The sequence below is a fragment of the Ranitomeya imitator genome, chromosome 7 (genome assembly GCF_032444005.1).
Source record: "Ranitomeya imitator isolate aRanImi1 chromosome 7, aRanImi1.pri, whole genome shotgun sequence".
Classification (NCBI taxonomy): Eukaryota; Metazoa; Chordata; class Amphibia; order Anura; family Dendrobatidae; genus Ranitomeya; species Ranitomeya imitator.
Window position 1 is genome coordinate 117,316,859 of NC_091288.1, and position 17,376 is coordinate 117,334,234.

General features: G+C 45.5%; 1 protein-coding gene across 1 annotated transcript in view; it reads right to left on the reverse strand.

Moving 5' to 3' along the window:
* Positions 1-17,376, reverse strand: part of TRPM2 (transient receptor potential cation channel subfamily M member 2) — a 1,329,765-nt gene that overhangs the window by 797,107 nt on the left and 515,282 nt on the right. The window contains exon 16 of the mRNA XM_069733764.1: positions 15,488-15,600. Within this exon, the coding sequence (XP_069589865.1) occupies positions 15,488-15,600 (113 nt within the window). The remainder of the gene's footprint in view (positions 1-15,487; positions 15,601-17,376) is intronic.

Consider the following 17,376-nt stretch of genomic DNA (forward strand, 5'->3'; position numbering starts at 1 on the left):
GGGCGCGTCCGAGGGTGAGTATATACCTAATAAGAAAATAATCACCCTCGGACGCGCCCTGCTTCTTTCCGACAGCCTTCCTTCCTAAGAATCAGCCCTTCCGTGGTGTAGAGAGAGGGTGTGTTACACTCCAAGGTGTTCCCCAGGTTGCCTTTCCTGAGCTTCGATGTTCCGGCTCTCGTTTAGTAGTTGTCGGAAAGTAGGCTGCATTAGGCCTACAAATTGGGTATGGGGTGTAGAGAGATGGTGTGTTCCACTCCAAGGTGTTCTCCAGGTTGCCTTTCCTGAGCTTCGATCTTCCGGCTCTCGTTTAGTAGTTCTTGGAAACTACGCTGCATTAGGCCTACAAAATGGGTATCGGGTGGAGAGAGATGGTGTGTTACACTCCAAGGTGTTCCCCAGGTTGCCTTGCCATTGCTTCGGTCTTCCGACTCTCGTTTAGTAGTTGTAGAAAACTACACTGCATTAGGCCTACAAAATGGGTATCGGGTGGAGAGAGATGGTGTGTTACACTCCAAGGTGTTCCCCAGGTTGCCTTGCCATTGCTTCGGTCTTCCGACTCTCGTTTAGTAGTTGTAGAAAACTACACAGCATTAAGCCTACAAAATGGGTATGGGGTGGAGAGAGATGGTGTGTTACACTCCAAGGCGTTCTCCAGGTTTCCTCGCCATTGCTTCGATCTTCCGACTCTCGTTTAGTAGTTGTAGAAAACTACACTGCATTAGGCCTACAAAATGGGTATCGGGTGGAGAGAGATGGTGTGTTACACTCCAAGGTGTTCCCCAGGTTGCCTTGCCATTGCTTCGGTCTTCCGACTCTCGTTTAGTAGTCGTAGAAAACTACACTGCATTAGGCCTACAAAATGGGTATCGGGTGGATAGAGATGGTGTGTTACACTCCAAGGTGTTCCCCAGGTTGCCTTGCCATTGCTTCGGTCTTCCGACTCTAGTTTAGTAGTTGTAGAAAACTACACTGCATTAGGCCTACAAAATGGGTATCGGGTGGAGAGAGATGGTGTGTTACACTCCAAGGTGTTCCCCAGGTTGCCTTGCCATTGCTTCGGTCTTCCGACTCTCGGTTAGTAGTTGTAGAAAACTACACAGCATTAGGCCTACAAAATGGGTATGGGGTGGAGAGAGATGGTGTGTTACACTCCAAGGTGTTCTCCAGGTTTCCTCGCCATTGCTTCGATTTTCCGACTCTCGTTTAGTAGTTGTAGAAAACTACACTGCATTAGGCCTACAAAATGGGTATCGGGTGGAGAGAGATGGTGTGTTACACTCCAAGGTGTTCCCCAGGTTGCCTTGCCATTGCTTCGGTCTTCCGACTCTCGGTTAGTAGTTGTAGAAAACTACACAGCATTAGGCCTACAAAATGGGTATGGGGTGGAGAGAGATGGTGTGTTACACTCCAAGGTGTTCTCCAGGTTTCCTCGCCATTGCTTCGATTTTCCAACTCTCGTTTAGTAGTTGTAGAAAACTACACTGCATTAGGCCTACAAAATGGGTATCGGGTGGAGAGAGATGGTGTGTTACACTCCAAGGTGTTCCCCAGGTTGCCTTGCCATTGCTTCGGTCTTCCGACTCTCGTTTAGTAGTTGTAGAAAACTACACTGCATTAGGCCTACAAAATGGGTATCGGGTGGAGAGAGATGGTGTGTTACACTCCAAGGTGTTCCCCAGGTTGCCTTGCCATTGCTTCGGTCTTCCGACTCTCGTTTAGTAGTTGTAGAAAACTACACAGCATTAGGCCTACAAAATGGGTATGGGGTGGAGAGAGATGGTGTGTTACACTCCAAGGTGTTCTCCAGGTTTCCTCGCCATTGCTTCGATCTTCCGACTCTCGTTTAGTAGTTGTAGAAAACTACACTGCATTAGGCCTACAAAATGGGTATCGGGTGGAGAGAGATGGTGTGTTACACTCCAAGGTGTTCCCCAGGTTGCCTTGCCATTGCTTCGGTCTTCCGACTCTCGTTTAGTAGTTGTAGAAAACTACACAGCATTAGGCCTGCAAAATGGGTATGGGGTGGAGAGAGATGGTGTGTTCCACTCCAAGGTGTTCTCCAGGTTGCCTTTCCTGAGCTTCTATCTTCAGGCTCTCGTTAAATTGTGGTTAAATGGAACAACTGCATTTGGCGTACTAGTTGGTTTGGGGCCTACTAACAGTGTCTGCCGCTCCTTGCTGTTCTCCTGGTTTCCTGTCCTGAAATTCCGTTTTCAGGCGCTCGTTAAGTAGTTGTTAATGTTAGACTGCATTTGGCCTACTAGTTGGGTTGGGGCCTACTATCGGTGTCTGCCACTCCTTGCTGTTCTCCTCCACTGAACAAAGCTGTGCCGCCTGTTTACTACGGTTGCCAATTTTGAACTGCATTTCGACTACTTACTGATTTGGGCCTACTCTCTGTGTCAGCCTCTCATTCCAGTTGTCCTCCACTGCAATGCCCCCTGGTTATTCCTGTGTTACCAATTTTGAACTGCATTTAGCCCACTTTATTATTTGGGCCTATATCTGTGTTTCCTCCTCATCCTGCCCATTGCCCAGCCAGTGATAGATGAGTCTGCTGGTACATTGACCCATAACGCAACATTCCCCGTGCACGCTACACAACAACATTGTGACCCTGCTGAAAGTCAGGTTGCTCTTCCCGCATACCATACCACCTTACACGGGGACAAAGAGGAAGGTGCAGATGAAAGTGCAGGTTCCTTCATCAGGTGGGGGGAGGAATACTAGTTGGCGACGTCACTGGCACAGGGCCTCTCATAGTACGCAAAAGTGTTGCTGCCGGTGGGAGGCGCCCCCGCCGTGCAAACACACCGCTGTACTTTGAGGGGCCCTGTGCCAGTGCCAATGCCAACGAGTGGGCCCCCCCTGCTTGCTCAGGTTCACAGCACTTGCAAAGTTGAAATACTTACCTCTCCCTGCTCCACTGCCGTGACGTGGTCCAGATTTCCTGGGCCCACTAATTACTTGAACCAGCCCTACCCACCACAACTTTAGCCAAATGACCCCCAATTTCAAATGCCTTCCAATTATTATAAGGTAAATTACGCTTGACAAGCTTCATTAAGAAGAATGGATGGTTTTGACATTAAAATGGGCACTCTAGGTGTTTTCCTGGCCCCCACTCACTACCGACTATGCTGCCCCATTGACTTGCATTGGGTTTCGTGTTTCGGTCGATCCCGACTTTACGTCATAATCGGCCGATTTCACTCGACCCGACTTTTGAGATAGTCGGGTTTCGCGAAACCCGGCTCGACTCTAAAAAGGTCAAGGTCGCTCAACTCTATTCGCCACCATTGGGAGCGGGTTTCTTTTTTGTTGCTAAGAAGGATGGCTCCTTGAGACCCTGTATAGATTATCGTCTTCGTAATAAGATCACGGTCAAATTCCAATACCCCTTGCCTTTGCTTTCTGATTTGTTTGATCGGATTAAGGGGGCTAGTTGGTTTACTAAGATTGACCTTCGAGGGGCATATAATCTTGTTCGTATTAAACAGGGTGATGAATGGAAAACTGCATTTAATACGCCCGAAGGCCATTTTGAATACCTTGTGATGCCATGCGGGCTCTCTAATGCTCCATCTGTGTTCCAATCTTTCATGCATGATATTTTCCGCAATTATCTTGATAAATTCATGGTTGGATATTTGGATGATATTTTGATTTTTTCCGATGATTGGGAGTCTCATGTGAAGCAGGTCAGGATGGTATTCCAGATCCTTCGTGATAATGCTTTATTTGTGAAGGGGTCTAAGTGCCTATTCGGAGTTCAGAAGGTCTCTTTTTTGGGTTTTATTTTTTCTCCCTCGTCTATGGAAATGGATCCTGTTAAGGTCCAAGCCATTCATGACTGCATTCAACCCACATCTGTGAAGAGCCTTCAGAAATTTTTGGGCTTTGCTAATTTCTATCGCCGTTTCATTGCCAACTTTTCCAGTGTGGTTAAGCCCCTTACTGATTTGACGAAGAAAGGCGCTGATGTGACGAATTAGTCCTCTGCGGCTGTTGAGGCCTTTCGGGTGCTTAAACGCCGATTTACTTCTGCCCCTGTGTTGCGTCAGCCGGATGTTTCTCTTCCTTTTCAGGTTGAGGTTGACGCTTCTGAGATTGGGACAGGGGCCGTTTTGTCTCAGAGGAATTCTGATGGTTCTTTGATGAAACCGTGGGCTTTTTTTTCCAGAAAGTTTTCACCTGCGGAGCGCAATTATGACTTCGGCAATTGTGAGTTGTTGGCTATGAAGTGGGCATTTGAGGAGTGGCGACATTGGCTTGAGGGAGCCAAGCACCGTATTGTGGTCTTGACTGATCATAAGAATCTGATTTACCTCGAGTCGGCCGAGCGGCTGAACCCTAGACAGGCTCGATGGTCCCTGTTTTTCTCCCGTTTTGATTTTGTGGTCTCGTATCTTCCGAGATCTAAGAATGTTAAGGCTGATGCCCTCTCTAGGAGTTTTTTGCCTGATTCTCCTGGAGTCCTTGAGCCGGCATTCACTTGGCATTCTTAAAGAAGGGGTTATTCTTTCTGCCATCTCCCCTGATTTGCGGCGGGTGCTTCAGGAATTTCAGGCTGATAAACCTGATCGCTGTCTTGTGGGGAAGCTGTTTGTTCCTGTTAGATGGACATGTAGGGTAATTTCTGAGGTTCATTGTTCAGTGTTGGCTGGTCATCCTGGGATTTTTGTACCAGAGATTTGGTTGCTAGGTCCTTTTGGTGGCCTTCCTTGTCACGGGATGTGCGTGCTTTTGTGCAGTCCTGTGGGACTTGTGCCCGGGCCAAGCCTTGCTGTTCCCGCGCTAGTGGGTTGCTTTTGCTTTTGCCGGTCCCTGAGAGGCCCTGGACGCATATTTCCATGGATTTTATTTCGGATCTTCCTGTTTCCCAGAAGATGTCTGTTATCTGGGTGGTTTGTGACCGGTTCTCTAAAATGGTCCATCTGGTACCTTTGCCTAAGTTGCCTTCCTCCTCAGATTTGGTTCCATTGTTTTTTCAGCATGTGGTTCGTTTGCATGGCATTCCGGAGAATATTGTGTCTGACAGAGGTTCTCAGTTTGTCTCTAGGTTTTGGCGGGCCTTTTGTGCTAGGATGGGCATTGATTTGTCTTTTTCTTCGGCGTTTCATCCTCAGACAAATGGCCAAACTGAGCGAACTAATCAGACCTTGGAAACCTATTTGAGATGCTTTGTGTCTGCTGATCAGGATGATTGGGTGGCTTTCTTGCCGTTGGCCGAGTTTGCCCTTAATAATAGGGCTAGTTCGGCTACTTTGGTTTCACCTTTCTTTTGTAATTTTGGTTTTCATCCTCGTTTTTCTTCGGGGCAGGTTGAGCCTTCTGATTGTCCTGGTGTGGATTCTGTGGTGGACAGGCTGCAGCAGATTTGGACTCATGTGGTAGACAATTTGACGTTGTCTCAGGAAAAGGCTCAACGTTTTGCTAACCGCCGTCGGTGTGTTGGTCCCCGGCTTCGTGTGGGGGATTTGGTTTGGTTGTCTTCTCGTCATGTTCCTATGAAGGTTTCTTCCCCTAAGTTTAAGCCTCGGTTTATTGGTCCTTATAAGATTGCTGAAATTATCAATCCTGTGTCTTTTCGTTTGGCTCTTCCAGCCTCTTTTGCCATTCATAATGTTTTCCATAAATCTTTGTTGCGAAGATATGTGGTGCCCGTTGTTCCCTCGGTTGATCCTCCTGCCTCGGTGTTGGTTGAGGGAGAGTTGGAATATGAGGTTGAGAAAATTTTGGATTCTCGTTTTTCGAGGCAGAGGCTTCAGTATCTTGTCAAGTGGAAGGGTTATGGCCAGGAGGATAATTCTTGGGTTGTTGCCTCCGATGTCCATGCCGCCGATTTGGTTTGTGCTTTTCACTTGGCTCGTCCTGATCGGCCTGGGGGCTCTGGTGAGGGTTCGGTGACCCCTCATCAAGGGGGGGGTACTGTTGTGAATTCCGCTCTTGTGCTCCCTCCGGTGGTTGTAAGTGGTATGGCTGCTCCTTGGATTTAGCAGTCTGCAGCTGCTTCCACTGATTGTCTTTCTGCTCGGCTTTTATGCCTGGCTCTTCCCTTCAGCCAGTGCCACTTGTCAATGGTTCCTGGTTGGATTCACTTCTCTGCTTGGATTTCCCTGATATCCTGACCAGTTCAGCAAAGATAAGTCCTTGCTTTGCTCTTTTCTGTCCACATGCTGTGGACTTAATTGTTCTGTGCATTCTATGTTTTGTCCAGCTTGTCAGTATGGATTTATTCAGTTTAGCTGGAAGCTCTGGGACGCAGATTTACCCTCCATACCTTTAGTCAGGTGTGGAGATTTTTGTAAACTCTGTGTGGATTTTTGTAGTTTTTAATACTGACCGCACAGTATTCTGTCCTGTCCTATCTATCTAGCTAGACTGGCCTCCTTTGCTACATCCTGGTTACATTCTATGTATGTCTTTTCCCTCTCCACTCACAGTCATTACTTGTGGGGGGCTATCTATCCTTTGGGGATTTTCTCTGAGGCAAGATAGCTTTCCTGCTTCTATCTTTAGGGGTAGTTAGTTCTCAGGCTGTGACGAGGTGTCTAGGGAGTGACAGGAACATCCCACGGCTACTTCTAGTATTGTGTTGAGCTTAGGAACTGCGGTCAGTACAGGTACCACCTCCTTCAGAGCTCGTCCCATGTTGCTCCTAAACCACCAGTTCATAACATGTACCTAACAATCCTAGACACCTCATCACAGCTGGAGGACTAAATACCCCTAAAGATGGAAATAGGAATACTATCTTGCTTCAGAGCAGAACCCCAAAGGATAGACAGCCCCCCACAAATATTAGAGGTGAGTCGGAGAGGAAAAACATACACAGGCAGAAAAACAGGATTTAGCACACAAGGCCACTCTAGCTAAAATAGGACAGGATAGGACAGAGTTCTGTGCGGTCAGTATTAAAACCCTTCAAAAATATCCACAGCAGAATATACAAAAACTTCCTCCATCTAACTAAAGATGTAGGAGCGTATATCTGCAACTCCAGCGAATCCTACATTCAGAGCAGGAATACAATCAAAAACAAGCACACAGCCAGTGTGCCACAGAAAAAGAAACAGACACTTATCTTTGCTGAAATGGCAGGCAAGCAGGAGAAGCCAGGCAGAGATCAATCATATCCCAAAAGACATTGACAACTGGCAAGGACTAATTAGTCCTGCAAGCCTAAATACCCCAGTCAGAACTGCAATTAGCAGATACACCTGTCCAAGACTGCAGCCCAGGAACAACTGCATTACCATCTGCTACCACCAGAGGGAGCTCAAAAGCAGAATTCACAACACACGGGCAGGCAGTTGGATGGCAGACATAGAGTTGTCTGTTGTGCAGTGGTCGAAGCTACAAGACCTCTGTCAAGTCCTTCAGTGTTTTGAGGAATGCACATGACTGATAAGTGCAGATGACGCCATCATAAGCATGAGCATTCCCACTAATGCATCTTCTGATGCAAAGTTTGACGCACATTAAGGAGCAGGCGTCTGCAGCCGAGGAGGAGGGAAGCCTTAATGACAGTCAGCCATTGTCTGCTCAGGGAACTCTCCTGGACGAGGTGGCGGACGAAGAGAAGGAGGCGGAGGATGAAGGGGATGAATATATATGGGAGGAGGATGCTTCTCAGGGGGCAATAAAAACTGGTGGCGTTGCAAGGTCAGGTACAGAGTTTTTGCGGGACACAAGTGATGTTGTTTTTCAAGAAAGTGCTCCTCAACCCAGCACAAGCAGTGAATTGACACCTGGAACATTGGCCCACATGGCTGACTATGCCTTGCGTATCCTAAAAAGGGACCCCCGCATTATCAAAATGATGACCGATGACGATTACTGGTTGGCCTGCCCCCTGGATCCATGATATGAAGGAAAATTACAAAATATCATGCCACATGAGAACCTTGAGCAAATATTGGCTACCAAACAAGCAACTCTTGTAGACCGTTTGGTTCCGACATTCCCAGCACACAGCGGCAGTGATGGTTCTCACACGAACTGTAGGGGGCAACATAGCAGAGGTGTTAGAGGTGCACAAATCCGAAGTGGCGTTGGACAGAGGGGTTTTATGACCAGGTTGTGGAATGATTTCGCAATGACCGCAGACACGACAGGTACTGCTGCATCGATTCAAAGTGACAGTGGATGTCTCTTTGCACTCTCCTGAACCTACTGTCAAACTCACAGATACCTTCTCTGGGGTGAGGGAGAGATTTCATACTTTTAAGGAGAGTTGCAAGCTTTTTTTTTCTCTGAGACCTCGATCTTCTGGAGATGAGAGTCAGCGGGTGGGGATAATTATTTCCTTACCGCGGGAGCGACCTCAGTCATGGGCTTTCTCTTTACCTGCTTCTGCCCCTGAACGTGTGTCTGTGGATAGATTCTTTGAGGCTTTGGGACTTATTTATGACGGACCGGACCCGATCAGGGTTGCAGTGGACATGATCATGAGTCTCTCCCAGAATGAACCCACGGCTGAACAGTATTGTTCTGAGTTTAGGCGGTGGTCCGTTGAGGTGTCCTGGGGTGACTCTGCTCTGAGATGCTTGTTTGAGAGAGGACTTTCTGATCATCTCAAGGACATGCTGGCCCTTCATATGCCACCCAGTTCCCTGGTGGAGGCCATGACTCAGGCCATTCGTATGGACCGGAGATTACCGGAGATAAGAATTATCCAGCATGAGATTCCTATTTTGCCTGTCAAGTCTGAGGAGACTATTGATGTTGGTGCCATCAATTTCAAGGAGAAGGAGAGGAAACGGCGGCGTGATGGGAAATTATGTTTTTATTGTGGAGATCCGGGGTATTGGAAGAAAGACTGCCCCTCTTGTCCATCAAGTAACAAGCTGCCGAGTCTGGGTGACAATCTAGGAGGTCATCCAGGCTCTCAGGTACCATTTTCGTCATTTCAAAAAGTTTTGCTACAGGTGGAACAGTGTTATGGAGGTGTTTTTGCATCCACTTCAGCATTTGTGGACTGTGGATCTTTCATGAACTTCATTGACTATAGTCTGGTGTCCAAATTAAAGTTAGGGACAGTTAGGCTAGAGACTTCCATCCATATCGTTGCCATTGATAAGACACCGTTGGCTGAAAATGTCTAAATTTGTCTCTGAGAAGTTCCTCCTCAAGGTTGGTTCCTTGCACCAGGAATGAATTTCATGTTATGTTATGAATAATCTTCCTGCGGGACTGGTGTTGGGGTTCCCCTGGATGCAAAGGCATAATCCTGTTATAGACTGGGGATCTCGTGATATTGTTAAATGGGGTCATAATTGTTCCAATGGTTGTCTTTCTGCTGTGTGTGTGTCCGCCATTAGTCCGGAAGGTATTCCGGAGTACCTAAAGGACTTTGGTGATGTGTTCTCCGAAAAAGAGGCTGAGGTCTTACCACCCCATCGTCCTTATGATTGTACCATCAATCTTATTCCGGGTTCTAAATTGCCCAAAGCCCGTTTGTACAATCTTTCTGCCCCGGAATGTACTGCTATGAAAAACTATATCTCTGATAGTCTACGTAAAGGTCACATCCGTCCCTCTGTCTCACCTGTGGCCGCGGGATTTTTTTTGTTGTCAAGAAAAAAGATGGTGGTTTACGTCCATGCCTCGATTTCCGGGAACTAAATAAAATTACGGTGAGAAATACCTACCCTCTCCCACTCATTCCTGATCTCTATAACCAATTGTCTGGGGCTAAGTGGTTTTCCAAACTCGATCTTAGCGGAGCATATAACCTTATCCGCATTCAGAAAGGGGATGAGTGGAAAACGACATTTCTCACCTCTGAGGGCCTGTTTGAAAATTTGGTCATGCCCTTTGGTCTCATGAACGCGCCCGCCGTGTTTCAGAACTTCATAAATTATGTTTTTTCTGATTTTATCAGGCGCTTTATGGTTGTATACCTGGATGATATCCTTGTTTTCTCGCCGGACAAGGAATCTCACTTTGATCATTTACGTGCTGCCCTTCACAGGTTACGGGGAAATTCTTTGTTCGCTAAACCAGAGAAATGTTTGTTTTGTCTCCAGGAGCTTTCTTTTCTGGGTATCATCCTTTCTGCGAATGGGTTTCAGATGGATCCCGGAAAGGTACAGGCCATTGTTGATTGGGTGCAACCCAGAAACCTCAAGGGGTTGCAACGTTTTTTGGGTTTTGCCAATTATTACCGGAAATTCATCAAGGGGTTTTCTCAGGTAGTCAAGACACTCACTGATCTCACTCGCAAGGGGGCTGATTTCAAAGTTTGGTCATCCTTGGCAGTTGAAGCATTTATTACATTAAAAAAGTGTTTTATGTCTGCTCCTCTAATAGTTAAGCCTGATCCATCTACACCATTCATTGTAGAGGTGGACGCATCAGAGGTGGGAGTAGAGGCGGTGTTGTCTCAGGGACCCGTTACTTTGACCAACTTAACACCATGTGCCTTTTTCACCCGGAAGTTTTCTTCTGCTGAGAGGAACTATGATGTTGGGAACCGGGAGTTATTGGCTATAAAATTGGCTTTTGAAGAATGGAGGCATTTTTGGAGGGGGCGGTTCATCGGATCACGGTGATTACTGATCACAAGAACTTGTCTTATATTGAAACTGCCAAATGGTTAACTCCTAGACAGGCTAGGTGGTTGCTTTTTTTCTCTTGTTTTCATTTTTCAATCACTTTTCGGCCTGGTTCCAAGAATTTCAAGGCTGATGCCTTATCTCGCAGTTTTGATCCGATATCACCACCCGAACCTCCTTCCTCCATTCTTCAGCACGGGATGGTTGTTGCGGGGGTATCCTCTGAATTGGAGCAGGAGATTCGAGAGGCTCAATCTCTTGCTCTTCCCTCTTTGCCTGACAATAAGCTTTTTGTCCCAGTTCAGTACAGATTGAGGATTCTCCGGGAGTTCCATGATTCTGCTCTTAGTGGTCACCAGGGGATCTCTGCCACCCGGAAAGCTATTGCTAGGCTGTTTTGGTGGCCCTCCATGAACTCTGATATCTTTGTGTTTGTGTCTGCTTGTGATACCTGTGCCCGTGATAAGAGCTCCCATAACCAGCCGGACGGGGAATTGGTGCCATTGCCAATTCTGGATAGACCTTGGACTCATTTGTCCATGGATTTTATCACTGATCTCCCTCCCTCCAATGGCAAAACTGTAATCTGGGTAGTGGTTGACATATTCAGTAAGCAAGCGCATTTTGTACCTCTGGCAGGATTGCCTAATGCTGAGACACTATCTAAATTGTTTGTTGAGCACGTCGTACGGCTGCATGGTGTGCCTTTGAGTGTGGTTTCTGATAGAGGAGTACAATTTGTGTCCAAATTTTGGAGGGCATTTTGTAAAAGATTGGGTATTTGTTTGACCTTCTCCTCTGCTTATCATCCTGAGACCTATGGGCAGACGGGGAGGAACAATCAGTCACTTGAACAGATTTTGAGATGTCTTGCTACATTTCAGCAGGATGATTGGTGTTCTTCGTTGCCCGTGGCTGAAGTTGCATTTAATAATCGGATTAATCAGTCCACGGGCACCTCTCCATTCTTCTGTAACTACGGTTTTCACCCCCAATTTTGGTGAATTTTCTAGGCTGAATTCAGGATGTCCAGGGGCTGATACGGTAGTGCAACAGTTGGGGGAGGTGTGAAGGAAGGTCCAGAAGAACATTGGGAAGGCTCAGGGCAAACATAAACTTTTTGCTGATAAGCGACGGTCTGTAGGACCTATATTTCTGGTAGGAGATAAAGTGTGTTTGTCTACCAAGAACATTCGTCTAAAGGTTTATCGGTCCTTACGAGATCATTGAGGTGGTCAATCCAGTTGCCTTTTGTTTACGTCTTCCTCAGTCACTTTGGATCCCCAATGTGTTCCATAAATCCCTTCTTAAGTCCTTTGTACCATCTTCCCCTGGACCTCCATCCCCTCCGCCTCCTGTCTCTGTGGATGGTCAGACCAAGTTTGAAGTTGAACGGATTGTGGATTCTCGTATGGTCCGTAGTTCACTTCAGTATTTGGTCCATTGGAGGGGTTATGGTCCTGAGGATCGATCTTGGGTCCCGGTGCGATCTGTCCATGCTGATCGATTGATCCGGTCATTTCATGCAGATTATCCTGGAAAACCTGAGGGTCTGGTGGCCCCCCCTTGAGAGGAAGGTACTGTCATGATCCGTGCCAGGGTTTATTAGTGTCTGCCCTTTTTTGGACAGATCATGTCAAGGGTTAACTTTGCTCTGCCTCATTCTGGGTTCAGGTTTGCTATTTAGCTCCCATGGATCTTGCTGGCAGTGTCAGCTATAGTTCTGTCTTCAGCTTGTGAACCTGACTCTGGAAACCCTTGGTTTGTCCTGCTGTGAACCCTCACATGTCCTGTGTCTGTTATCCTCCTCTGTCTGCCCTTTCCCTGCGTTTGTCTGTTCTGCTTGATTCTCTGATTCTGACCTCCTGGCTTGGCTATTGACTCTGTCTTGATTTGTCCCTATTGTACCGTATTTTGCTCGCCCTGGTTTACTGATCCCTTGCTACATCCTGACTATTCTTTTGACTGCCCGTGTACTGCGCTGCCTGTTATGATCCCGTGACCTTGGAGCAGCATGAGAACTTTCACTGGAGTAGGTGGTCACTATACTGACCGCAATCCTGAACTTAACAACGCAACTAGATGTAGCCGTGGAGTGTATCTAACAATCCTAGACACCTTATCACAGCCGGAGGACTAAATACCCTTAAAGATGGAAATAGGAATACTATCTTGCCTCAGAGCAGATCCCCAAAGGATAGACAGCCCCCCACAAATATTGGCGGTGAGTCGGAGAGGAAAAACATACACAGGCAGAAAAACAGGATTTAGCACAAGAGGCCACTCTAGCTACATAGGACAGGATAGGACAGAGTTCTGTGCGGTCAGTATTAAAACCCATCAAAAATATCCATGGCAGAATATACAAAAACTTCCTACATCTAACTAAAGATGTAGGAGCGTATATCTGCAACTCCAGCGAATCCTACAATTAGAGCAGGAATACAAACAAAAACAAGCACACAGCAGTGTGCCACAGACACAAAAAACCAAACACTTATCTTTGCTGAATTTGGCAGCTAAGCAGGAGAAGCCAGAAAGTGATCCAACACTTCACAAGGAACATTGACAACTGGCAAGGGCTAATGAATCATGCACACTTAAATATCCCAGTCAGAATTGTAATCAGCAGATACACCTGGCCAGGACTGCAACTCAGAGACAACTGCATTCCCACCTACAACCACTGGAGGAACCCAAGAGCAGAATTCACAATAGCCGCCCTCTCCGTGTATGACCCCCGCCTGTCCAACCTGAGTTCCCCTCTCCTCTACTTCAGATTCCCTGTAAAATCCTGCACTCGTCTCCAGGAGCAGGACGCTAAGCCACACCCCTATGGTCACATGATCGTAGGTCCTTCTGTTCTCTACCATATTGAGCACGCTGCTCAGGTCCCGTCTGTCTGAGTTTTCCTTGTGGTATCTGACCCCGGGCTCTCCCACAGTGTGAGTGAGTCATCCTTTTCAGCCGTGGCACTGCGCTGGTGCTGACAGGATCCTGACAACAGTGACCTCCATAATCCTTAAATGGAAGAAGGTTGGGACCATCAGAAGTCTTCCTAAACCTGGCCATCCAGCCAAACTGAACAATCATGGGAGAAAAGCCTTGATGAGAGAGGTAAGGAAGAACCCCAAGATCACTGTGGCTGAGCTCTAGAGATGCAGTAGGGAGATGGGAGAAAGTTCCGCAAAATCAACTATCAATACAGCCCCTCCACCAGTCGGGCCTTTACGGCGGAGTGGCAATATGGAAGCCTCTCCTCATTGCAAGACATATGAGAGCCTGCATAGAGTTTGCTAAATAACACATGAAGGACTCCCAGACTATGAGAAATAAGATTCTCTGGTCTGATGAGAGAAAGATAGACCTTTTTGGTGATAATTCTAAGCGGTATGTGTGGAGAAAACTAGGCACTGCTGATCACCTGCCCAATACAAAGCCAACAGTGAAACATGGTAGTGGCAGCATCATGCTGTGACGGTGTTTTTCAGCTGCAGGGACAGGACAACTGGCTGTCATTGAAAGAAACATGAATGTGGCTAAGTACAGAGATATCTTGGATGAAAACCTCTTCCAGAGTGCTCTGGACCTCAGATTGGCCGAAGGTTCACCATCCAATAAGACAATGACCCCAAACACACAGCTAAAATAACAATGGAGTGGCTTCAGAACAACTCTGTGACCATTCTTGACTGGTCCAGCAAGAGCCCTGAGATTGAGCATCTCTTGAGAGACCTGAAAATGGCTGTCCACCAACGTTCACCTTCCAACCTAACAGAACTGGAGAGAATCTGCAAGGAAGAATGTCAGAGGATCGCCAAATCCAGGTGTGACAAACTTGTTGCATCATTCCCTAGAAGACTCATGGCTGTGCTAGCTCAAAAGGGTGCTTCTACTCAAAACTGAGCAAAGGGTTTGAATACTTATGACCATGTGATATTTTAGTTTTCTTTTTCATTAAATTTGCAAAAATTACTACATTTCTGTTTGTTTTCAGTCAAGATGGGGTGCAGAGTGTACATTAATGAGAAAAAAATAACTTTTTTTATATTTCGCAAATGGCTGGAATGAAACAAAGAGTGAAAAATTTTAAGGGGTGTGAATAGTTTCCATACCCACTGTACAGTGATCAAATGCTGCACTAAGCTAGGTCCAAAAATTACTGACATAAATTAATTAAAATTGTCTCCCTTCTAAGATTTGTGACTTGGTGAACATTGGAAGTATCGCATTATTTTATAGCTTGTCTAGCTTTATTGTGTCCCCACAGTGATCAGAATGGAGCAGAGTCATAGTGCTGGGCAGGAAAAGAAGCAGCAGGTGATGATGCACCAGGACACAAACAAACATCCAGGGGAGGAAAACTGGGAAATTATGGTGGAACATGCCACATAAGAAAAACTTTTTTTTTCTCTAATCCTGGACTACTTCTTCGAGCTAATGATAATTGGTATTTCTCACAGAAAAGTGCCATGTGTGTCAAATTTTTTCTTACTTTTTTATAAAAAAGTAAATGTATTAGTTTATATTGCAGTTATAAAGTTTGAATTAATTTAAAAAAATTATATTTCTATAAAGGCTACAAATTTAAATGTGATGTCCCATGACATGTTCACGTGACTGTATAAAGATATACATAACTGTGATATGTTTACATGACTGCATATCTGTATGAATAGATGTTATGTATAAGGAGAGATCTCTGGAGAATAATTAGCACAGAGGAAGCCATCTGTCTTACAGAAGTCACGAGCCAGGCACACTATGAAGACTTTAAATATATATAACGATTATGACTTCTATGAAGGGAGAAATAATTTATTTTATAAATCTCACTGTCATTTCTTCAAAGCCCTGTCACTCATAGTAACCTCATATGTGGCAGCATCAATTTAACTGCCTTTAAATACTGTTTTACTTACCTGAATGTTAATAGCCGTGTATAAAGAAGAGGAAAGAAAATCAAACAAGTGATTATTCTCCACAGCTCATTGTCAACACTCAGCTCTCCAAACCAAACTCTTGTAAGAAATGCCTATTAGGAAACATTCAACACATGGAAGAATAAAAATGGAACACTTGATAAAATGTATGCAAACAGTTAAAGAAAACTTTCACCAAAATTGTTCATGTTGAACTGGATGTGGAATGTAATAGTGGCTGCAGAGCAGAATATAATAGTGGCTGCAGAGCAGAATATAATAGTGGCTGCAGAGCAGAATATAATAGTGGCTGCAGAGCAGAATATAATAGTGGCTGCAGAGCAGAATATAATAGTAGCTGCAGAGCAGAATATAATAGTGGCTGCAGAGCAGAATATAATAGTGGCTGCAGAGCAGAATATAATAGTGGCTGCAGAGCAGAATATAATAGTGGCTGCAGAGCAGAATATAATAGTGGCTGCAGAGCAGAATATAATAGTGGCTGCAGAGCAGAATATAATAGTGGCTGCAGAGCAGAATATAATAGTGGCTGCAGAGCAGAATATAATAGTGGCTGCAGAGCAGAATATAATAGTGGCTGCAGAGCAGAATATAATAGTGGCTGCAGAGCAGAATATAATAGTGGCTGCAGAGCAGAATATAATAGTGGCTGCAGAGCAGAATATAATAGTGGCTGCAGAGCAGAATATAATAGTGGCTGCAGAGCAGAATATAATAGTGGCTGCAGAGCAGAATATAATAGTGGCTGCAGAGCAGAATATAATAGTGGCTGCAGAGCAGAATATAATAGTGGCTGCAGAGCAGAATATAATAGTGGCTGCAGAGCAGAATATCACTTATTTCTCAGTGTATGAGCTTTGCTCTCCTGTCAGTCAGTGTGGTGGGGAAAGGGCAGTGAAGATGTCTGCTATTCCTCTCTCACAGCACTGTCACCTCTGCTGTACTGTATTTATGGAGATAAAAGCTCTAAGTGTTAGTAATTTCACTGGTGACTCTCGTACTCAGGCAGCTTATATTCACTCTGCAGTGAGATCAGAGCAGGGTGTCAGAGCAGAGAACTTTCCAAATATGCTGATATCAATATACTCCCCAAAAAATTACTGATCATTTAAAAACTATGGAAGATTCCAACATAAAAATGAAAAAATCTAAGTTTAACAGAGATTCATCTGATTATAAAAATGATAAGGTTTACTCATGGAGAAAAGGCATGGAAAATACACCTAAGTCTATACTAAGAAATCAACCTCATTGGCGTCAATGGGAGTATGCACGCAGAAAATCTGTGTCTTTTTCCTCATCAGAGTATAATCCATCAGACTGTGACACAGACACGTGTATCTTTTGCGCAGACACCAGACACGCTCAGAGCACTGCTATATCAAAAAACACAGGAGGAGGAGGGGGGCAGGAGAGCCCATAAGAGAGAATGGAGAAGATATCCCAGGAGGGAAAGGAAACACAGACAATACTATTGAACCAGCACCAGGACAGTGTTATAATGCTAACTCCCACCATCTTATCTTCTATACAGATTGAAATATTGGCTAAATGCTTAAATTTTGTTCCTACTTGTAACTTCAATTTATTTGAAACTATCAAAGACGTTAACAAAATTTACTCGCCTTCTTAGGCCGGCCTCACACTAGCGTGTTTTACGGACGTATGAGAGGTGCAGAAAATACGGATTGCATACGGTACAATGATTCTCTATGGCCCAGCTCCTATCTGCCGTATTTTACTGATCCGTATTATATAGTCTTCTACGGCCGTAGAAAATCGAAGCATGCTGCGTTTGTCACCGTATTGCGCAAAGAATACGCCAATGAAAGTCTATGGGAGCGAGAAAAATATGGATTACACACGGA